Source organism: Paramormyrops kingsleyae, chromosome 7 (assembly GCF_048594095.1).
Source record: "Paramormyrops kingsleyae isolate MSU_618 chromosome 7, PKINGS_0.4, whole genome shotgun sequence".
NCBI lineage: Eukaryota > Metazoa > Chordata > Actinopteri > Osteoglossiformes > Mormyridae > Paramormyrops > Paramormyrops kingsleyae.
The window spans coordinates 13299435-13322711 of NC_132803.1; the positions used below are offsets into that span (position 1 = coordinate 13299435).

Here is a 23277-nt window from a genome sequence, read left to right on the forward strand (position 1 = left end):
CCGGACCACTGGCAAGCCGACCGCGGAACTTTACTGATGGGCGATCGAGCGGGATCTCTGTCAATCAAGAGGGGGCGTTGCTAAAAAGTCAATCTTCGAGAAGTATGCCGTTGGTTAGAAAACGTTTTTTATTTAATTACTTCGGCTTTTAAATCTCTTGATTACAGCATCTGGGGTATCCTTTTTTCTAAAATAACTAGACTTTATATTAGACCACAGGACCATGTAAGACTGTTGCTCTAAGTTGCCTTTAGTTAGCGTCTTTATAAATCAAGCGCAGGTTTGACCAATTCACCACATTTCATTAAAATCATTGTGAAACTGTTAGAACTGATATCCTGAGGTAATTGATTTTTAACCTGTGTAAACAGGACATGGTAACAATTATATAAATTCCTTGAGGGGCTGCATTAGATAAGATTTCTATGCCCAGTTTACAAGACACCACTAATGGAGGTGTAACTTGTATTGGATGGAAATTCTTCTCAGAAGTGTCCCTTTTTGACACCTTGTTATCTTTAGCATTGATATCGATATTATCACGCTGTGTCTCCATGATGTAAACCTCGAAATTGCATCAGCGTGGGATTAAAAAACAATTTATAGTAACAATTGAAAACAATTACCATAGTAAATTGTACTTCCAATTTCCCCTTTCCTGTCCGATTGTGCATGCAATTACTCCTGTTGTACAAAAACATTGTTAGGTGAAGCTGTCTCAGTTGCCCATCATGTGCAATTGTGTCCTGCAATGGATTGCCCTCCTATCTAGTCTGTCTTCTACCTTGTGCCCAGTGATTCCTCAGAAATGGTTACTGAAGATGGATTTTGATACAGTGCTTCCATGCTAGCAGTGTAAGCCGTCTGAAATGTGTTATGACGGACCTATTCATCACACTGCACATAAACACAAACCTCTACAAGACAGCAAAACTTGATCTTTATTGAAACTGTTTACTGATAAATGACTACGAGATGTCTGTTGTACTTTCTTAATTGAAAAACTGTCTTTCAAAATCGTGTGCTAAAAAGACGTTGAAACAGAAGGTAACCCATGCTTTAATGACACTGAATTCACAAAGATGCCAGGCCAAGTGCCTTATCCACGTTTAAAAAAAATATGAAATATTTTCACCGTTTTCATTTATTTTTACATGGTAGAGTTCTGTTTGATTTTTCAATCATATAAAAAGGTTTAATGCTGATTGTGAAACACTGGATTTAATTTACAAAACATAAGAACTATAATAACAATAATAACATTAACAATTATATTAAAACGAAATTAAAAACAACAAAACAGTCCAGTTTTGGGAACACAAACATTTTTTCCGGAGGAAATACCATTTGGTATTTGAAGTCATGTCAGATTTAGCGTTCTTTACAGTGTAGTTGCAGGCATACAGATCACAGGTTCATGTCCGTCTGAATCAGTGGAACAATGAACTCTTCTTTTACTTTTTGCAGGCCTGTGTGATCCGACCTGCATTGTGTTTTTCAGCATTTCAAAAAGAGCAGTCAATTAGAAAGCTCACATAAGTGCAGGCTGCCAATCAGCAACTGTGATAGGAGGAGCAGAAAACAGAGAGAACCAATCAAAAAGTAGGTCTTAAGTAGTTCTTAGCACTTGGATGAGGGGAAAAATCTCCCTGGAGAGAGAAATTTGTACCCATTCCCAGAGGGCAGTCTGATGGGGTAGGTCCCTGGGCTGCTGCTGATGGAGGTGCTTGGGGAGGCGGGTGCATTCTTGGGGTCATGCTTACGATGCCCATTGGGGAGGTCACCGCTGCCCTGATCGAAAACCTGCACTCCCAGGTGCTGGAGCTGCAGGCTGTCGGCCACCTTGTCTGGCTTCCCGTGGCGTGGGGAGAGGTTCAGCAGGCTGAGGACGTCGCTTCCTTGCACAGTCATGGCACCAGGACCTCTGCGAAAGGCCCGGATGGGGCCCAAGTTCTGCCCCTGGTGCTGGACCCCCGACGCCCAGAAGGTCTTAAGATTGTGGATGGCCTGGACTTTCTCATCGATCGCAGCTAGCTTGAGGCGGTCCAGGTCAGGGGCATCAGCTGGGCTGGATCGGGTGGAACCGGTGGAGGAGTAGGAAAGGGCCGGGGAGGGGGCGCTGCCAGCAGGGGACTGGTGGCCGGAACTGGGTGAGACGTTACTGGGGGAGCAGGAGATGTGGCCGCTGTAGGGAGAGCTGGGGTACTTGACCTTGAAGTGATTGTGACCATCCAGGGTGGGGGAGGGGTGGCCGCCATCTTTGAGCGAGATCTCGGAGGTGGCGGGGCTGCTGTAGCCGGAGCTCACCTTCTGCAGGGACGAGGAACGGGACGGGGGCCTGGGCCGGCTGCTGAGAGTGGGGGACTGGGCCTTGGTGGCCGAGCCGCCGTGGAGCCGGCTGAACGCGCTGGTCTCCGAGGAACGGAAAGCACAGCTTCCCGTGGGGCTGGGTGTGTGTGCCGGCCTGAGGGCTACACCGGCCCGCTGCAGGCTCTCCACTGCCCGCAGGTGGCTCTGTGTCTCTTCCAGAATCTTCTGTGCCAGCTCCTGAGGGTCCAGTTTGGCCTTCTCCTCCTGCGACTTGACCGTGCTGTCGGTCTCCGTGCTGGATTGGTCCGATTCCGCCGTGTCCGAACTGCTGACCTTGCCCACTTTTTGGCACGGCGAGATGCGGGTGGGCGCAGGGACGGGCCTGACTGGTGAGGTGGGCGTGCTGACGCTGCCGCGAGAGGAGACAGAGACCACCTGGTGGCGCTGGAGGCCCCGGCAGCCGGCCCGGCCACGTGGTCGCCGGTGCCCGGCGGGTAGGGGCAGCGTGTCACAGTGCCCGGTGGCACCTAGCGGCTCACTGCTGATGATGGAATAGCCTTCATACTCTTCATCCTCGTCCCGGCCGCCGCCGCCGTGTGGGGAGGAGCGGCTCCGTGGAAGGGGATTGCGGTGGAGCGAGCCCAGGAGGCCCGCCCGGCCCCGGTAGCGCTCCTGCTCCGCCATCCGGGCCCGCTGGCTCAGGAAGTCGCTGGCGCTCTCCGACTTGGACGCAAAGCTCATGGAAGAGGTGACCGAGCTCAGGCTGTAGACGGAGATGGCATCAGAGGCGAGGCTGTCCAGGCAGGGCGGGGAGAAGGGCGGGTTCACGTAGCCCAACGGCAGCGGGTTCGAGATGGACTGGGCCGAGGCCAGAGACTCCAGTGAGGAGGAGCTATCCAGACTGAGGCGTTTGGGGACCTCGGTGGAGTCTGAGAAAGAAGGGATTGGCAAAGAGAAAATTGGACCTATTAATGTAAGATAACACTCCATCAATTCACCCATCCACCCTTCACAGCACAGGGCCACATGATCTGCTACTGATTCGGCTGCTTTCCACCGTGTCCCCATCACCTCTCACCTTGTCCGGCAGTTTAGATGCTGACACTCGACGGGCTGCTGTGTTCTGGAGGCATGCGAGGGGCTTACCAAAGAGAGCCAGCAAGGACTGCAGGGCGAAATGCATGGTCCTCCGGTTAGCCTGCTTTCCCGTCTTCAGGATCACCTCCTCCTGGCCCACCTCACACAGGTCAAACCCTGGTGTGTCAGAGGTGGCTTTTTCAGTACAACATGCAATGCAGGGTACTCAGGAGGGCAGGAACGTGGTGAAGAGGTGCAATGCGGCGATGGTTACGTATCCAGTTGAAATCAAAGGAGTGTAACTACTGTAGCTTTGAGGCGCTGTATGGCTTTATTGAAATAAATGGCCACAGTTATAATGACAGCCTATTCATATATTCTCATTCTATAATACCAACAGAAATTTCTTATGTCACTCTGCGATCTGCCTGTATGAGAACAAATGCTAATAGGTGATTGGCTGCCTTGAGGGTGGAAAACACAGACGCTCCATGTGATTGGAAGATTTGAAAGCACAAAGACAATTGGCTCCCCGGACGTGTCACCTACCCAGTGCAGCCAGGAACTCGTGGCAGCCAGGCAGCCTCCAGAGCTGGACGCTGATGGACACCTGGATGGGTGCTGAGCAGAAGTCCTGCTCCTTCTCCCCAGTCTGCAGCTGAACCAGGACCTGGTGGAGCTGTGCAGATGGAGGATACACAGTGGTCAAAGGTCCGTGTTTATAATCTCCTAATTCATAGCAAGTCAGACATCCCCTCTAGACTCTATCCCACCCTTTGAAATGGCTGGATTTGTTTGAAGATTTCAATACGTTAATCTTTATACGAGTGTCAACCAGCAGAATAACTTTGCACTCCGGAAGGTTAGAGGCACGTGATGAGAGTGAGGATCATGTTGTGGTGATATGGAGCAGGCAGAGGTGGGCGGGTTTGAATACAGCGGGAGATGAGGATCAAGCTACAACAGACAGCACTTACCATGCCCACCACATTTTTAACAGCCTTCATGGGGTGGGTTAGCAGGGAAAGAAGAAGAGAGAGAGATTTTAGCGCCAAACACAGCGAGCATTAACAAAATCGCCAGTGGGAAACAGCCACAGCATATCACAGCTAGAACATGCAGCGACACACAAGGCAGGACACACACCGCAGCCACAGAACGGCAAGACGGAACAGCCACATCCTCACAACATCAAATTCCCAACATTCATTCTGATTCCAATATCATCCACTTCTCGCTGATATTCATTCTTACTGTCTTCTTATATCAGAATAACAATCTAGCAGTAGTCTATCAGCTTTGCAATCATGGTGATGTGATAAGCTATTAATGAATTCCCAGGATTATTTAGCTCGCTGCTTCAGAGCTCAGATAAACCTATCAAGCTTCGATCTCCGAGCTCTGATCACTCATAAAATTCTCCCTGCTGTCTCACTTCCTGAGACAGTGTCCTTGGGCCATGCCAACGCCGTGACGGAGAGGCCACTCTGTGTGGCCGCGGCATGGTGATTTCGATGCCTACCCTGTTGATGAGCTGTTCTCCAGTCTCAGAGGCTGCGATGAGCTTGCATAGGGCCTGCAGGGCAGGGGGTGGCAGACCTGGCGGAGGGCAGGAGTGTCGGGGTGAGATATTCATATTTTTCACTATGCATCTAGCCCCACCCTCAGCTCCACCCAGCTCCACCAAGCCCCGCCCCCCGCATACCCAATAGTGCCTGCAGCGTGGTACTGCACTGCTGTAGCCGGTCCCCGGGATCGGCGGTGGGGAAGAAGACGGCAGCGGGGAGCCCTGTGCCAGCTGATTCCAGCCGGAAGCCAACAGCCGTCAGTAAGGCCTGCCAGCCGGGAACTCCGCCCACTTTGTTCTCCACGCTCTGCTGGGACGTGTACATGGAGTTACGCTGGCCACTCTGGATCCGCTGCAGTGACTTCTCCACCTGGGTAGGGCAGATGGAAGGGGGTGGGAAGGGGAGGTGCCAGTCGGGAGGGAGGGGCCAGAATAAATGGTGGATTAAAAAATAGAACAAGAGAATATAAGACAAATAGGTAAACAGGGCAAAGCATGTAAGGAGTGAGAGAGAAAGAAAGATGGCGAGTGATGGAAAAAGGTCATGACAGACGGAAGAAGGGAGAAGGAACATGTTCACAAGAGAGGACTCAGCACTGGCAGCTAGGCACTGGAAGTGGATCTCACCAGGTGCAGTAAGACCCTCAAAGCATCCCGAGCCCTGTCCGGATACTGCAGGATCTCTGCCAGCGCCTGTCCAATCAGAGATGAGGGGCTATTCAGCTTTACATCGCTGCCAATCAGCATGAAGCCTGCAGAAACACATCCCCATAGAGAAGGGGGGGGGGGGGGACAGTGGGTTACAGTGAGTACTGACTGACCTGCTGGAGGGGTGGGGGATTGCAGTGAGTATTGGCCAGCCCAGGTGGAGGGGTGGGGGGTTACAGTGAGTACTGACCGGCCCAGCTGGAGGGGTGGGGGATTACAGTGAGTACTGACCGGCCCAGCTGGAGGGGTGGGCGGTTACAGTGAGTACTGACCGGCCCAGTTGGAGGGGTGGGCGGTTACAGTGAGTACTGACCGGCCCAGCTGGAGGGGTGGGCGGTTACAGTGAGTACTGACCGGCCCAGCTGGAGGGGTGGGGGGTTACAGTGAGTACTGACTGGCCAATCTGGAGGGGTGTGGGGTTACAGTGAATATTGGCCAGCCCAGCTGGAGGGGTGGGGGGTTACAGTGAATATTGGCCAGCCCAGCTGGAGGGGTGGGCGGTTACAGTGAGTACTGACCGGCCCAGTTGGAGGGGTGGGCGGTTACAGTGAGTACTGACCGGCCCAGCTGGAGGGGTGGGCGGTTACAGTGAGTACTGACCGTCCCAGCTGGAGGGGTGGGGGGTTACAGTGAGTACTGACTGGCCTAGTTGGAGGGGTGGGGGGTTACAGTGAGTACTGACTGGCCAATCTGGAGGGGTGGGGGGTTACAGTGAGTACTGACCGGCCCAGTTGGAGGGGTGGGGGGTTACAGTGAGTACTGACTGGCCAATCTGGAGGGGTGTGGGGTTACAGTGAATATTGGCCAGCCCAGCTGGAGGGGTGGGGGGTTACAGTGAGTACTGACCGGCCCAGTTGGAGGGGTGTGAGAACTGCGAGTTGCTCTGCACGGCCTTCATGGAGTCCGCCAGGGCGGTGCTGGCCTTGGTGCCATTGAGCAGGGCTGAGTAGAAGCTGTGCACCAGGATCTTGGACGCGGCGGCGGGTGCGGGCCACAGTGACACCAGCACGCACTGTGCCCCGGCTGCCAGGAAGGCCCGCGTCAGGCCCACCATGCCGTCTGCCGTCACCTTGCTGTCCGACTCCTGGTAGGAGCCGAGCACCACCAGTTTGACGGGCAGACGGAGGTCCAGGATGTCGGCGGCGGTGAGCAGGAGCTCCTGCAGAGGCGGGCTGTCGCAGATGCTCTCGGCATCACTGGCATCATCCGGGACCCGCAGGCTCTCAGGAATGGTGTAGGCCTTGCCAGTGCCGGTGCCGGGACCGGTGCCGCCTCCCAGCCCCACCCCCTCCTGGCTGGGGGTGAGTACCAGGGCGGCCAGCTTCCAGGAGATGTGTGTGGCGAAGTGGATGCACTCGGCCTGGCCCAGGGCGGCCATCACCTGCTCCTTGGTGGCAGACAGGCCACTCATTGGCTGACAGCCCAGCAGCTCCGCAACCATGTGGCCTTCCTCCTCCGCCGAGGGCATGGGCCCCCACAGCCAGCGGTCCATCACCGTGGGCGGCAGCTGAGGATTGGCCACCACCGCTGCCGTGGACACGCCCCTGCAGAGGGCTGGCCCCGCCCTCCTGGAATGAGGCTGGGCACAGAGACCAAAACAGTTAGCCGGGGGTTTATACTTAATCGTGCATTAGCATGTATGATGCTGTAGTCTATTTAAAATACACAATCAAATGATGTTAGCAGAGAAAGGCCTGCATTCAGGGGTCGGGGGTAAAGGGTCACGCTCTCACCTTGGAGGTCAGGCTGCCCACGGAAGGCACGGCGATGAGGCTGAAGCGCTCGTACAGGTACTCGTTCGAGGAACTGCCCTTCAGCAGGGCGAAGGGGACGAGGTACAGCTCACCCTCCAGGATCAGAACCAGCTGTCTGTGGCGACCCACCGGACCACTGGAGTGCATCAGGCCCTAGAGAATTGGGATGGGGGGGGGGGTGGCAGGTTCAGCTGAAAACAAACTGAAAGACCAAGGAGCAGATAAAGGCTCATCGAAATCTTAATGAGCTCTCACACAAAGCTCTGCCCTAATCAAAAGCCACTGTGTGACTTATGTGCCTCCATCTGCCTTAATGGGTGGAGTCCATTACTTGATTGGCGTGGCAACTCTATTATTTTTGTCTTTTACAGTTTATGTCTTCTGCATGTGGGGTTTATTAGGTGGGTCTGTAATAGGTGGGGCCTATCCCATTAATAGACAGGACATGTAACTTCAGAGGGTCAGCTGCCGCCCCAGTGTGACAGCCCAGTTCATTGCTGCTCCGGAAGGCCTCACCCCCTCCATGGGTGCGATGAGCAGGTCGTAGAGGGCGCGCAGAGGTGGCTTGCTCTGGCCGCGGCGGGGCGGCGACACCGCGCTGCTGAAAAGGCTCGTCATGCTCTGGCAGCTCCTGGGAAGGAAACGGAGGGGCTGTGATCACATAGGCAGGGCGTCACATGACATAGGTGGGCCGTCGCATCACACAGGCAGGGCGTCGCATCACACGGAGGGGCCGTGTTCACACAGGGGGGCCGTCGCATCACACAGAGGGCCTATGAATATATTGGCAGGCTGTTGCATCACACAGCAGGGCTGTAATTATACAGGGGGGGCATGATCACGCAGGTGGGCTGTAATCACACGAAGGGGCTGTCGCATCACACGACATGGGGTGGGGGGGGGGGTGATCACACAAGGGGGCCATCACATCACACAGAGGGGCCATCGTATGATTCATGCTCCTGTCACCGGCAAAGGTGCCACGGCCAGCTGGCTAACCAGATTGACCTTGTGTTCAGCATATAACAACGTCAGGTCTGAGGAAATGTATGAAAAATGAACTGTGTGCGGGGGGGGGTTTTAGAAGCACTGAAAAAAATTGCACACCCTTGTTTGCATCTCATCCACACGGAAATGAAAGTGGCCATCAGCACTAAGCGGCAGCATTTACAGCACTTACAGTTCTGTTAATAAATACAAGAAATTGTCATACCAGCACATGGCCACTAGATGGCTGTAACAGTATATGAACTAAAGAGCTCCCTGACATTGTGACCTGGAGCACCATAGAAACAGCTCCTCTGTTTCAGAATTGCCTGACATCTTAATAAGCTCTTTAGGGAGCACCTTGGGCAACCATGCCCTGTTGAAATTGTCTCCAGAGCAACCACTGCGACTCATCTGTTTGATTGCCCCCTCACCCCCCCCAAACACCACCGACCGCATTTGCAGCTGCTAGAGTACAGGGTCCACAAGTCCACCTAAAATTAAGGTGAAATAGGAACGTCAGCTGCTAAAATACGTCCATTCAGGATAGTGTGTTATGTTTTACTGCCTCAGAGCAGCAGGGTAGGAAAATTCAGGCAGGAAGGATTCAAGACTGCCCAGCACTAGGGGGCGGTATTCCCAACTGTGTCCAGGAAAGTGAGTAGCGGCTTGATCCTGCATGAGGGTGAGAAAACACAGCCCTTCATTGTGTGGCGGACAGCTTAAGCCTCACAGCCCGCAAATGGTCACACAGCGAGTGTCATTCCTGGAAAGCAGTGGGTGTGTCTGACATTCTCTGGTCCATCAAAGAATCCGCCCAGCGTTGGTCACACGATCCATGCACTTCATTCTGAATGCTTTGTCGCATATATGATCAACATCTTTTTATTTTTTACACACTGACATGTGACAGGGTTCCATCTGACTCATATCCGCGTTTTGAAAACGGTTTCAGGAGGTGCCAGAAGATGACGAGCAATCCCCACTGCACATTCAGCATTCATTGTTCCCGGCCCAGATGATGACTGAGCTGAGGAGACAAAGGATCTCCTTCTGCCTAGAAACTTTAAACGTTTTTAGCTGCTGACGAAAATCTGCCAGGAGTTTTGCTGGGTCTTTGCGCTGTGGGGCTGGATGCCGAAGTTCAAAGCGGGAATTCAAATCCCTGTTGGATTTCCCAGGGCAGGATCCATCCCTTTCATTCATATGACAATCAGGCCATGAGCAGAGCTGGAAGTTTCAGGTCCAGAAAGTAAAACTCCAGGCCAAGATTTTGTTTCAACCAACCTGTTGAGTACTATATGACTGTGACTCTTTATGTTCAACTGGTTGGTTGAAACAAAATCCTGGTTAGGATTTTTACTCTCTGGACCTGAAATTTCCACCTCGGGCCATGAGGCTCCAAAAGCGCCTTTCACACCTCTGCTCCTTCACTGGCGTGGTCAGCCGACTCCCCCCCCTCTGATCGCCACCCCCCATAACCATAGGATACTGGCTCCCATGCCTGAACCTCAGAACAAACTAGGAGATGCAGTATGGATGGAGAGAGGAGTGGACCCGGCAGTGAGGCCGTGTGACAGGAAGCTGCGTGCCCAGCTGCCGCTTTTCGCCAGACTCCACGGAGACCTTAAATTAACTGCTCATCACCTCTCAGCACTACAGAACACCCGCTGTCCTACACCTGGCCCTGTGTGAGCTCGATTTACACCATCACCCAGCTTCCTACTCTGACAGCTGCGAGGAGGCTGCCACAGGGAGAGCAGGATGGGCATGACCAATGATGGGTGTCTTTGGGTGAAGAAAGGGACAGGTGTTTCTACAGGTGAAGTAATGGGTGGGTGATTTTACAGGGTATGTAATGATTTTTTTCAAGTCATTACAGTTTTTTTTTTTATAAACTCGTGATGGGACTCACGTGGCCAGCTTTTTCTATGAGTGTCATGGGATATGAGACAGAACACAAACCTGTTGAAGAGGTTGTTCCTGGACACCATACGCAGGAAGCCTGTGGGGTCCGTCATGGAGTTCAGCTTGTTGTGGAGCTCCTCAAACTGCTGGTCCAGAAGATCCCCCGCCTCGCTCTCCGTCTCACTGCTGGATCCAGCCCTGTTGGGACAGGAACGGGCTGCATTTCAGCCTCTTGGAAGCTCTATGATACCAGGGTCTCATTTGAAGGAGATTTAGGTATCTAGAGCAGGGGTGGCCAATCTTATAAGCATAGGGCCGGTGTGTATGCGGGTTTTCGCTGCAACTCCCTAATTAGACTACTAATTAGAGGACTGATTGGCTGAAGAGTCCTCACACCTGGGTTTGAACAGCTGACCTACAGGTTATCCCAAAAACCTGCACACACACCGGCCCTTTGTGGATAAGATTGGCCACCCCTGATCTAGAGACTCACATCACAGTCTCTCTCTGTGACACACGCCCACACACACAGCAAACCTCCTGCTTTGACCATCAGACTCACATGACTGATCAGTCTACACGAAACATCTCATCACCTCTTCTGCAGTCCAAGGATGCGACTGAGGCAGTCAGCCAATCAGATCTTGTCCCATCAGCCCCACTCATCTCATGTGAAAGTTCTTGCATGACAGTGCGGGCACAAAGCGTTCAGTGGGCTAATGGATCTGACTATCATGCTCTGAAGGCCTCGGGGTTTCAACCACAGGCATGTCAGAGTGTGTGTGTGTGTGTGTGTGTGTGGGGGGGGGGGTGTCAGGGGGCTGGTCGAGGCCCAGCTGAGTCACAGACATGCAATGCAGGCTGGGGCCTCAAGCCCACAGAACACCGGCGTGGCGGAGAGGCAGGAATGTTAATAAGCCCAAGGGCTCCTGGGAAAGAACTCCTGAGGTTAAGATGAGGAGTCGGAGAAGTGCCCATTCCCACCGCGGGGAACTGCAGTGCCAGGGGCTGTCTGAGTCACCAGCGAGCAAAGTCATACGCCGTGCTCCTCATCACCACGTAGGCCGGGAACGTCCCCAAGCACAAGCGGGAGCAAGACGACCTGTAGAGTGATGTGCAGAGTGCGCATTTTCCCTGAACTCACCACCAGGGGGTGCAACAGCATGACCGGCAGTCAGGCACGTACAAACACACACAAATGCATCACGTGCGATGCAGATAAACTTCATCGTGACCTTTACACTAGCCTGTTTTCCCGCTCATGTGCTGGGGAAGGGTGCTTGCTGCTGAATGCTGCATTGGGAAGGTTCGAGCCATGACTCATGGACATGCTGGCTATAATCCGCCGCTCTCGCCTGGAGACGGACCACAGGATGAACGTTCTAGAATGGTCAGGAAACTGGAAAACCCCAGACCTCACCTAATCACCCCCCAGCTTCCAGGCTGTGGCCAAAGTTCAGGCCCAGGCTGAAAGTGAGGGGGGCGTGTCTATGCAGGAAAATGTGTTCTTGGGTCCTTCGGCTGACCTGATCTCACATAGTATCAGACACGACCGACTGTTTCATGGAGTAGATGAACAGTAAGTGGGGATGAACTGGAAGCACTATGGTAACGGTCCAGCTGTAGTTATGGTCTAGATTCCAGTGCTACCCAATCAATCAGGATATATTTAGGTAAGGACGCACCCCCTGGAGGGGAGGGGGGGCATGCACATTATGCAGTACGCCCTTCTCTCTCTGCCTCCATCTCCGTCCTTGTCGGAGCCACCAGGGACCGCTGTGCCTGTAGCAGATGTTTATAGCTTAACTTTCACCCATTTATACAGCTGGATTTCACTGCAGTGCTTCAGGTGAAACACCTTGACCAGGTGAATAAAAGTAGGGTCCCTTTTGGGCTGTGCACCAATTTCGGGGTGACGGGGGGGGGAGGGGGGGCAGAGGGGACGTGAGGACTTTCCGGACTCTGCCAACCTTGCAGTCACAGCAGCGTCTGACACTATTTCTTTTGACATCCATGCTGCCAAGCGTATCTGCTGCTGACCTACCACCGCAGGACTCTGGGAGTCCAAAATTATGGTTCGAAACTCCGTGGGATACAAACCCCAAGCTCCTCTGTAAGGTCACAGCAAGGAGCTCAGCTCATGTCTGACAACTACTATCTCTGAAAAGTTTGTGTGCTTATTTTAATGGAACTCAATACAAGCAGGAGAAATGCTGATCAGGGACAGTCCCCGAGGTGGACTCCGTGTTGGGGAATAGCTTACCGGCTGTAGTAGGAGTCCACACCTAGGGCTTCTCGTGCGCTGGAGATGTAGTGTTCCAGCGAGGAGCCGCTCCCTGATGCCCCACCACCGCTGCCCCTCTGCGGGCTCCCGGCTCCGCCCTCCTGGAATTCAGAGTCTCCGCCCTCCAACACGCTCTCACCCAGGTACACCTCGTGGAACTTCAGGATACCTGGAGAAAGGAGTGGAACAAGAAGGTAAATTTATCACTAGGAATCTTTTAATTATAAAAACATTGAAAAGAACGTAAGCAATGAAATACATTATAAAAACATAATAAAGACCAATTAGTTCACACCCAGTACAGCAAGCCACACCACATATACTATGAAACCACACCCAGTACAGCAAGCCACACCACATATACTATGAAACCACACCCAGTACAGCAAGCCACACCACCTATACTATGAAACCACACCCAGTACAGCAAGCCACACCTCCTATACTATGAAACCACACCCAGTACAGCAAGCCACACCTCCTATACTATGAAACCACACCCAGTACAGCAAGCCACACCTCCTATACTATGAAACTACACCCAATACAGCAAGCCACACCTCCCATACTGAAACCACACCGAATATAGCAAGCTACTCCTTCTACACTATGAAACCACACCCAATACAACAAGCCACACCTCCTATACTATTAAAGTACACTAAATGTACCAAGCCACATCCCCTACACTATTAAAACCATACTAAGCCTAGCATGCACTAGCACTCGATACACCAATCTAAGTAGTTAAGACTGCCGACAGACACGAAAAAGGAACTGTAGGGAGGCGGGGTCTTCATTTCTGGGGGGAGGGGGGGGAGCAGGAAGGAGGTTTGAAGGACACAATAATGAAAAAGGTCACAGCGAACAATTCGTGTGTATGACTTCCTGCTGTGCCAGGAGTGATTTTTCATTACATCCCGAAAGGTCGGAGAAAGAGGATTTAAGAAAAGAGCAGACCGGTGACAGTGTGGGTAGGACAGAGATTTCCAGGATAACGAGCAAACACAGACACGCAAATGCCGCTCTGTAGCTTCCCGTGGCTAGACTACAAAGAAGCTCCATGCTGCTTTTCTGCTGGACCCTGGGTGTAGGACAGCGGCCAAGGACGGGGATGGCAGCAGCGGGGGCTGTCCGTCAAGAGCCGGCAAGCCACCCCCCCAGCTGGAGTACTGCGTGTCTCAGGACTGCATGAAGAGGGTGCCACGCTTGGGGTTGGGGGGGAGCGGGCTACAAGAATAGGGAGTTTGGGCGGAGGGGGTTCGCACCCAGGATGGCTGAAGGGGGTGGGGGGAGATGGCAGTGGTGTACGTGAGCGTCAGTGGTGTGTGTGAGCGTCAGTAGTGTGTGTGAGCGTCAGTGGTGTGTGTGAGCGTCAGTGGTGTGTGTGAGCGTCAGTGGTGTATGTGAGCGTCAGCGGTGTATGTGAGCGTCAGTGGTGTATGTGAGCGTCAGTGTGTGCCCTTCATTATGGCAGCCTTTCCCTCACTGCTGCAGGTCTGCTTCTGTATCGAGTCTGATACCCACCTACAAACCCAGCCTAGCAAACCCACACACACCCTACCAGCAGAGGCGAACACTCCTTACATCCCAGTCAGCCTCCATCAGAGCCCATCGGGCCAGTGGCTCCAGGCCCACGGCCGTTGTCTCTCTGCAGTATTCCTGAGTCCAGGTGCTCTCAGACCAACTGTGATACTGTTACATTAGTCCATGATGGGGTGCCTCTACATGAAATGCTGTAATAATGAGTGAAACCCTGCAGGGGGCGCTGACGGTAAGCCTGGTTATATGAATATACCTTAACAAGCAGAGTGTGACTCACAGCCAAGTGTTTATTACAACAAAGCCTCAAGACACTGGAGCCTGTACAGTGCAGCACAGACCAAACAACATTTCTGAGCAGAGCCCCGCACTGTCAAATCTGCACTACTGACAGATCTCCACACAGAATAAACCCCAGTACTAACCAGATCTCTACACAGACTGAACGGCACTTCTGACCACAACTATAAACCAACCAAAACCAGCGATCAACCAAGGATACATTTGTTGTCTATAATGCCCCTGCAATTGACCAGTAAAAGCCCACTAAAAGTTTAATAAGACCCTAAACACGCACCGCATGATGCTGAGATAAAGGCTTATAAACCTCGCCAAGCAGAAAGGCCCTGATGTAGAGCCTCACCCCCGGGACTCGCGGCTCCATTACGACCCTCACCTGCTCCCGGTGCCAGCAGCCAGCTGTACAGGTACCCAGCAGCCAGCGAGAAGTACAGCACCAGGGACCTCTGGCCGTTCACCGTGTCCAGGATGTGCTCCACCGTCACCGGGCAGTAGGGATCAGAGTCCTGCTGGCCCGTCTGCCGCTCCACCAGCAGATCGGCGAAAGCTCGGGTTCGACCTCGCTCCGCCACCGCCAGAGCCTCATCGTGGTGCCCTGGGGGTGGGAAATGTGGTTCAAACATTTCGCAACCAGGGTCAATGGGAAGCATGTAAATTATTAAGTATAACATTGAAACGACTATTAAAATAATAAAAATGTATTATTATTAATAACAATAATAGTTATTTTTGATAACTAACAAGAGCAACCTTCATGTGACCAGCTAGGCACATAATGGAGGAATTCCCACAATGCATATTGCCTTAGGGTACAACAGCAGTGTCTCTCTACAGATTCACAACCTTGTGGTTGTTATGCTAACTGTTTCCTTGCAGGTGTGATTTCAGCTGAAAGCTGGGAATAGCTATCCTGAGAAAAACTGAGCTTTAAGGCAGGACGCTACCTGGACAGTTATACCTCCCAACAGGAAGAGGGCAGCGAAGAGTCATGGGAAGGCAAACAAAAGTTAGGATAAATAAAGGATAGGAAAGACACAATAGGGATAGCAATAGGGAGTGGTAGTGAAGGAGGCTGTACCAAGGCTGACGAGGACCCTCTGGAGAGCCTGGTACGATGAGGTCTGCAGGTCGAACAGGGAGAGCTTGTAGTCTGTGCTGTGCTGAGCTTCGTGGCGAATGGTCTCAAAGAGGGCCGATGCCCGGTACAGCTGAGAGGCAAAGAAAGCAGACGAGCCCCCGCATGAGTCACTAAGATAACCAACTTCAGAAAAGAATGACAGCTGCAGCACATGGCTTTAGCCACCAGGGGGCAGCCACTCTCTTCACAAGTTTGCAAGCAGTTGGCTTGCAATTAACCTTCCAAAAGACTGACTTCAGACAAGAACTGAGAATAACGAAAATGAGAATATGAGAATTCGATTATTGTGTCCCATCGTTTTATACATATTTCTCTGTTTTATCTCATGAATTTGTACACCTTCCCAAGATCACCCAATTGACCAGTAAAATACAAAATAATGCATCCAGAGCAATGCTCCAGTTGGTCACCTGAGGCATTGGTGTCTTTTGTGAAGAGGAAATCACCTAATTATGAATGGTTGAAATAATGGTGAATTTGTACTGTGTCTTTAGGAGGTGATGAGCAGTGGGAGATCTGGGCATAGCCAATAGAAGCAGCCTATTTCCTCCCACCCATCCTATTTAGGCCAATCAGAGAGCTCCATCCCTTGCCTACTTCACAGAGGAAACCAGCCTCCATCTGACCTATTTCCTACTAACTGCAAATCACCAGAGGAGAATGGGGCTGTGGGGGGGGCATGTCACACATCAGTCCCTTCTCTGTGAGGCAGGGTGGGGCCTGAAACATGTCCCCCCACACACAGTCCTCCTCAGGAGTGTAGCCCTAGCTGGCTGGTCTGGGTCGGTACCTGGTGCTGGGCCTCCTCAAGGTTGCCGCTGGCCCAGAGTGAGAGACCCAACCTGTGCCGGACCTTCGCTTCGTCCTCCCTCCGGCCGAGCTGCTCAGCCAGGCGCAGACCTGCGTGTGGGGGGGGGGGGGGTCGAGGCATCAGTTCATTTCATCTCCTCAGCATGGGGACTGTAAAGGAAAAGCCTAGACAAATGTAAACAGCACACACACACACACACACGGCGGACACGTCACGTACTGCGAGCTCAGGAGCCCAGTGCAACTAAACGATCGATATTACGGATCGCGCCTCTACGCCAGTGGAGAAGCGTAAATATAAACTCTAGCCTGAAAGTCGAAATACAACCAGGGGACTCGCAGTTGGACTCACATTATCACACGGCCTTGCGCACACACACACACACACACACACACAGCCTTACGCACACACACACACACACACACACGGCCTTACGCACACACACACACACACACACACACAGCCTTACACACACACACACGGCCTTACGCACACACACACACACACACAGCCTTACACACACACACACACACGGCCTTACGCACACACACACACAGCCTTACACACACACACGGTCTTACGCAAAAAAGCACACAGCCATACGCACATGTCCACACACAGTTCATCCTATCCTATCGTTGTGGGGACTCTGCATTCATTTCGATCGGCATATCCCTAATCCTAACTGTGACTAACCTTACCCCCTACCCAGCCCTAACCTTAACTACAAGAAACCAAACAAAATACAATTTATTGCATTCACAAATTTTTATGAAGTTGAATTTCCTGTTGTGGGGACATTTTTACAAATATCAAAAAAAAAAGACAGGTTTTTATGTCATTGCACAGATATTTGGTCTCCGCAATGTAATACATATACAACCCCCCCCCCCTCCCCACACACACAGAAACACACACAGACACATTCAGAGCTGCCTCTCACCCTCTCTGTTTTAACTACTGAAATTGCTGTCAGAACATGACGCCACTTGCTTCTCATTAGACACTGACCCAGTAAAATAAAAAAGCATAAAAAATTAAGAAACAGTGGCTCTCCCTCCCCAGCTCCGTTTTTCATCTCTCTGCTCCCACTGCTGCTTTTATAAGCAGGGGTCACAAACACCTGCTGCTGCTTTGGCCCACACTTTCTGAGGTCCTCTGATGGCAGCACTAGACAGGAAAGGAGGATTAAGAGTAAACAAGCTTCCTTCATGACCCTGAGAATCTCCATGCCCGGGGGCAGCAGGGCACAACACGGTCGCTCTTTGTCGCTCCGAACGCAGGTCGGGGCGGCTCTGGCGGCCTCCCAGAGCCCCATTCCGCTGGGAATGTGGCCTGTTTTTGTGTGACTGTCTACGCAGACACGAGGATCGTGCAGCGACGTGCATGCGGTGAAACGCACTTGGGAGATGCGCACACACACACAAACACGCCTGCAATTTCTTTTGACACACACACACACGTGCTCCGCATGAGTATTTCAGACATGTCACTGTGAATGTCAAATGATATCTTTTTCTAGCAATTCCTCTGTACTGGCACCTGGGTCATTCCGGAAAAAGGTGCCTTCCAATTAGCCATCCCGAGATGTCCTTTATACCTCGCGCAGCGTCGCTGAGCATAAAAAAAACCCGTCCACCGGTGACATAGCAGCAGGGGAGAAGAGGAGAGAAGAGGCGACGCCTCAGTGATGGAGACACCACATGTGCTGCTGTACGCTCAGCTAATTGGCTGTCAGACAGACAAGGCAGAGGGCTTTATAAGGGGAGTTCATACGGGGGGGGTCCCTCAGTCGGCATGGCTGGCCTTTATAAGGGGAGTTCAGGTGTAGGGGGGGGCATCAGCCAGCACTACCAGCCTATACAAGGGGCATTCAGGTGGGGGGACATCAGTCGGCACGGCTGGCCTTTATAAGGGGAGTTCATGGGGGGGGGGGGCGTCAGTCGGCACGGCCGCTTTGTCCCTGATGATCACAGCCTCCGCTGAGAGTGACAGTGTTTGTAAGCAGACAGAGCTGTCACTGGCCAATCAGCTCGCAACAAAGACGAATCAAACCCAGCCTGCTGTCATTTCTGTAATGGTGTAATTCACATGTAGATTGCTCTCATAAACGTGTTTTTAAATTGGGGGTGGGGGTCCAGACAGGAAGACACATGTACACACGGACACATACACCTCCGCTTACCTTCCTGCAGGTACATGACGGCCTGTGAGTAATTCTGCAAAGCATGATGGGTACGGCCTAGGCTGCTGTAGGCCAGTGTCTTTGCTGCGAGGTCGTTTGTCTCTGCGGCGATACTCAAGTGCTGCTCCTGGAATGCCACGGCCTGTGAGTAGTCGCCCAGCGACTCGTAGGTGAGGCCCAGGTTACCATAGGCACGACCCTGGCTGGCGGCGTTGCCCGTCTCATCCGCGACCTCCAGGTCACGGCGGTGGTGCCGCAGCGCGGCCTCGTACTCGCCCGTCAGCTGGTGTGTGGCGCCCAGCGCGCAGCTGGCCTCGCCCTCCAGCGCCCGGTCGCCCGTCTCGCAGGCGATGCCCAGCTGCCGCTCCAGGCACGATAGCGCCTGCTCGTAGTTGCCCAGCTGGCTATGCAGGCTGCCCAGCTCCCCGTAGGCCTGGGCCTTGCCCGCGCACTCGCCCAGCTCGTGGGCCACCACCAGCCGCTTTTCAAAGCACACCAGCGCCTGCTGCAGGTTGCCCATGGCTCTGCGGGGAAGGGGGGCCATAGATCCTCACAGTAAGATTACACAGTCTCCTGTTATGTTTTCATATTTTATACATTAGAATGAATTCTGTTTTTTATTCGAACTAATTTAGCATCACCCTCCCATTTCTAGAATAATATTGAAACATGGCTGCTCTTTCCTGGGGTAATGACACCAGCGCTGCATTTCTGAGTGGATTCCAGTGCAGTTCAACATCAATGGACAAATGCGACCTCTTCAGCTGCTCAACAAGGCAAATGACGTGCCGGTTTGTGCCCACCGGGTCAGACGCCTTCCAGTGCCCGGGAGCCTGGTTGAAGCGGGTCACGTGACGCCTGTCTGGCTCACTTATGTGCCACGGTCTTCGCCCCGCGAAGGGAATTCTGTTGGCCCGGTGACGGCCGCCGCGGCTCGTTACTGGCGAATACAGTGCACGTGTCGCCCCGGCACCCCGCCGTTCCGGCGGCACAATCACGCTGACAGCCTTCTGCCTGACAGTGTCTGCCTCATTTCAATATAAATGAAACTAACGGCTTTTAATCCCTTCCCTTAATTAGCTGGTGTTTATTTTTCTCCCCGACTCCGTGCATCCGGCTCGTACTACTACTTGGGGGAGACAAGGCCATCTCTTACGTTTGACAACATAATTTGCCGTCCCGTTGCTCCGCAGTGGGTAGCAGGTGGGGGGGGGGGGGGGGAGGGGAGTTTGGTGACATAAGGCCTCTCGCTACAGTCTGCTGGTCTTGGGCCCCTCTGCCCTTGTCGCCTTTTTCTTTGAGGTTTTTTTTTATTTTTTATATGTGCTTAAGGCAAGACTGGCAGGCAGAGAGCTAACAACGCAGTGGGGGAGTTAATAGACGGAGAAGGGCAGCACAGGGGGGTGGCCAGCTGACAGCGAAGGAGGCGTGACTGTATTCTGAGCTGCCTAGAAGGGCAAGTGCTGGGGAGCTCGGAGCAGGAGCTCGGAGCAGGAGCACAGGCAGCCGCGGCCTGCCCTCAGAAGAGGCTGAGTGCACTGATTTACATATGACTCCCATTTCCTGCTCTTTGGCTAAACCTTCACTAAGAGGCCTGCCCACAGTGCCGAGTGTCACTGGTCAGGAAAGGGTAAATTCCAATAAAAGAGGCTAATCTAAGCGTTGTTGTGAACATTAGCCTCGCCTGGTCTCCCTCAACAGCTCGATGGCTTTCAAAAGCCCCAATTCATCAGCAGTGACTTAATATCCCTCGTTTAATTTAAAGCTTCTTGACTGAAGCCCAGAGGACACTCGTTAAGTCTGACTCACATTCTGAAGAGAGAGACGACGAGCCTGCAGCCCTGTGTGACAGCATCTCATAATCACACCGTAGCCACATACTTGGCAAAAAATGAGCCTACGCTTGGCCAATGCTGCTTGGACAACCTCTCCGTCTTTCCATCCATTCACAGACCTCAGAATCGGCTAACACAACCCTGACCTGATGCTGACAGCTACATGTTGGGGGTATCAGCTAACTCCGAGCTGAAAGTTGTCCATATACTCTGGCTCACGTGCAGAGAGATCAGCCATCACCCACCTGTGTCCATTCCCTAGGCCACGGTAGGCCTTCTCCTGATCCTGCATGCGATTCAGGCTCTGAGCGACAGACAGGTACTGGTCATAGTACTTGATGGCCTCCTCGTAGTCACCCAGTGCCTCGTAGCAGTCTCCCAGGTTTCCGTAGCCGCGGCCACGGTCCAGCAGGGCCTCGTTGCCACTCAGCTGCTGCAGCAGGGCCAGCTGCTGCTCGAAGAAGCCGATAGCGTCCTCCACAGCGCTCATGTTCATCTTGGTGATGCCCATGTTGCCGTAGACCCGCGCCTCTACGCTGGGATCCCTCAGCTTCTGAGCCAACTCTAGCTGCTCCTCGTAGCACTTGAAGGCCATGGTGTACTTTCCCAAGGACATGTAGACAGCTGCGAGGTGCCCGTGAGCCTGGCACTCACCCTGGATGTCCCCAAGCTCCTGATAGACCTCCAGCTCCTGAGTGTGGTATCCCAGAGCCTTGTCGTGCTTGGGCAGCAGCCGGTGGCTGGCACCCAGGGCCCCATAGGCACTGGCCTCCATGTTTCGCTCTCCGACTTGGTGAGCCAGAGCCAGCTGCTGCTCATAGAAGCGAATGGCGCCAGGCACGTCCTTCTTGCATACAAAGATGTCGCCCAGGTTGCCGAGGGCCCGGAAGCGTGCCTGCGAGTTGTCCAGTGACTGTGCCAGGGACAGCAAGTATTTTTGGCACTCCTCTGCCTTGCTGAAGTCACCCAGTGCCTTGAAGGCCAGCCCCAGGTTGCAGTAGGCCTTGGCCTGGCTCAGCTTGTCATGCAGATCCTTAGCCAGAGCTAGGTCTTGCTCGTAGTACTTCACGGCCTCCTGGAAGTTGCCCAGGCAGTAGTGGGCATAGCCCAGATTGTGGCACACCTTCCCCTCATTCTCCATGTCCTGGAGGTCTGCAGAGAGTCGCAGGTACTGCTCGTAGTAGGGTATGGCCTGTGGGAACTCGCCACGGGAACAGTGGAAGTTTCCCAAGTTTCCCAGAGCCCGGGCCTCGCTCTGAACATCCCGCAGCTCGCGGGCGATGTTGAGATGATTCTGGTAGTGTTGCAGGGCACGGTCGTGGGCACCCAGGGCCTGGTAGGCCACAGCCAAGTTCCCGTGGGTGGAGGCTTGCGAGGCGCGGTCGTTTACCTCCACGGAGATCTGCAGCTCCTGCCTGTGGTAGCGCACGGCTTGGTCGAAGGCACCCAGCGCATTATAAGCGTTGCCCATGTTGCCGTAAGCCCGGCCCTGCGCTGCATAGTCGTTCAGCTCCTGGGCAATGGCCAGGTGGACTTTGTGGAGCTTCAGTGCAGGGTCATAGTCTCCCTTCATCTGGTAGATAATACCTGCAAGGGTAGAGCAGCAATCAGCACACACAAACCTGGTATCCAGTCGCATGCGTGAGCAGCCTATTACACTTATGGTGTTTCCCTGGCGGCCATTCAAAACCTGTCTGACAGAACCAGTTACTCCAACCATCTGCTGATCATCAGCAAAACCATAGAGCCATCACAAGGAACAGCAGTCAGATGCATTTTAGGATGCTTCAAATCCCTTCAAATGGTTATTGCTGCACCCAAAAACGCTCGTAAACACTTCGCCTCACAACAGCTAATAAAGGGAAAGTGGAAGGAGCTGCTAAGAACCTCGGAGGAAGTCCGCTGAGCAAGCAGGAGGCTCTCAACGGCGGCATGAGAAAGGAGGGAGCAAGAAAGACTGGAGAAGGAATATTTTATACCTGAAATGCAAGAACAAGTACGGTATGGTGCATTCCTAATTCCTCTCTCTGCGGAACATGAAAGCCTTCTGAAGCAGGCCGGAACCTTGCTGAGGAGAACGAAAGAGTGCGTCTCCCTCCGAGCTCCGTGGGGATCACTCGCGACCTCCTCTCTCCTCTCGACTGTCACTCGGCTTTCCATAAAGAAATAATTGTGCTCATAACTCCAGTCCACCCCATTTCCTTTGTGGGGGGGGTTGAGGATGTGGGACACGCCAGAGAAGCTGGGGGGGGCGTTGGGCAGGGACTAATGAACACTTACAATGGAAAGTGGTTTGGAGGGGAGGGCCCTGAGACTGAGACTCTCATCGCCTCCGTCGGCCTTGTTTGCTTTTAGTCCAGGCAAATCGGCCCCCTTTCTGCCAAACTTCCCGAGTGGCGTGCCGGGGATCAGGAAAGCGCTGGGCTGAGCGGAAAATAAGACATGAGGGTTGGCTTTGGACTGTATGTATGTGTTGGGGGGGTTACTGGTAAATGGTGGCATGTGTTTATTACAGGGTCTCCAAGACCAAAATGTGCTCCGCTACCCAGAAGCCCCAGGGCCAAGAAAACAGCAGCAGGCTGGTTTCAGGGGTCATTCGGTTGTTCGGAGAAAAAACACGTACTGACTGTGTGGGGGTGGGGGGGCTGTTTGGGGACAGGGACAGCAAGGTGTGGCCAGACGTATGGTGTCAGTTACAGTATTAGCCAGGTAAGCAACTTGTGGAAGAAGTCTAAGGGGGCTCTTGGGGGCTGATGGGAACTATGGAGACAACAACCCCCCTTCCCCCGCCTGATTTGTCCATCGCATGCCTTCAGATTCCACAACTGTGAGCTCTTCCTTGGATTAATGCCTCAGCTAATGCAGAGTTGA

At 53.1% G+C, this 23277-nt stretch overlaps 1 protein-coding gene and 1 long non-coding RNA gene across 7 annotated transcripts in view; one reads left to right on the forward strand and one right to left on the reverse strand.

Moving 5' to 3' along the window:
* The first annotated feature begins 115 nt into the window (after positions 1-115).
* LOC111842161 (uncharacterized) lies at positions 116-3751 on the forward strand. Of its 4 annotated transcripts, none has more exons than XR_011992360.1 (3): positions 116-855; positions 1468-3283; positions 3401-3751. It is a non-coding gene; the product is annotated as an uncharacterized lncRNA (long non-coding RNA). The 4 variants fall into 4 exon arrangements; XR_011992361.1 differs by having other exon boundaries at positions 3406-3751; XR_002837840.2 differs by having other exon boundaries at positions 1468-1602; positions 1816-3751.
* Positions 919-23277, reverse strand: part of LOC111842160 (tetratricopeptide repeat protein 28-like) — a 112991-nt gene continuing 90632 nt past the window's right edge. For 2 of the 3 annotated variants that reach the window (XM_072714328.1, XM_072714330.1), the window contains 17 exons: positions 20652-21993; positions 18572-19095; positions 16366-16475; positions 15516-15645; positions 14814-15032; positions 12575-12764; positions 10369-10509; positions 7933-8047; positions 7396-7569; positions 6509-7241; positions 5582-5706; positions 5093-5324; positions 4910-4986; positions 4365-4388; positions 3937-4066; positions 3457-3564; positions 919-3239 (listed from right to left, as the gene is read on the reverse strand). In XM_072714328.1, the coding sequence (XP_072570429.1) occupies positions 1621-3239; positions 3457-3564; positions 3937-4066; positions 4365-4388; positions 4910-4986; positions 5093-5324; positions 5582-5706; positions 6509-7241; positions 7396-7569; positions 7933-8047; positions 10369-10509; positions 12575-12764; positions 14814-15032; positions 15516-15645; positions 16366-16475; positions 18572-19095; positions 20652-21993 (5993 nt within the window). In that variant the 3' untranslated portion in view covers positions 919-1620. The remainder of the gene's footprint in view (positions 3240-3456; positions 3565-3936; positions 4067-4364; positions 4389-4909; positions 4987-5092; positions 5325-5581; positions 5707-6508; positions 7242-7395; positions 7570-7932; positions 8048-10368; positions 10510-12574; positions 12765-14813; positions 15033-15515; positions 15646-16365; positions 16476-18571; positions 19096-20651; positions 21994-23277) is intronic. The other variant, XM_072714329.1, reaches the window with a different exon arrangement.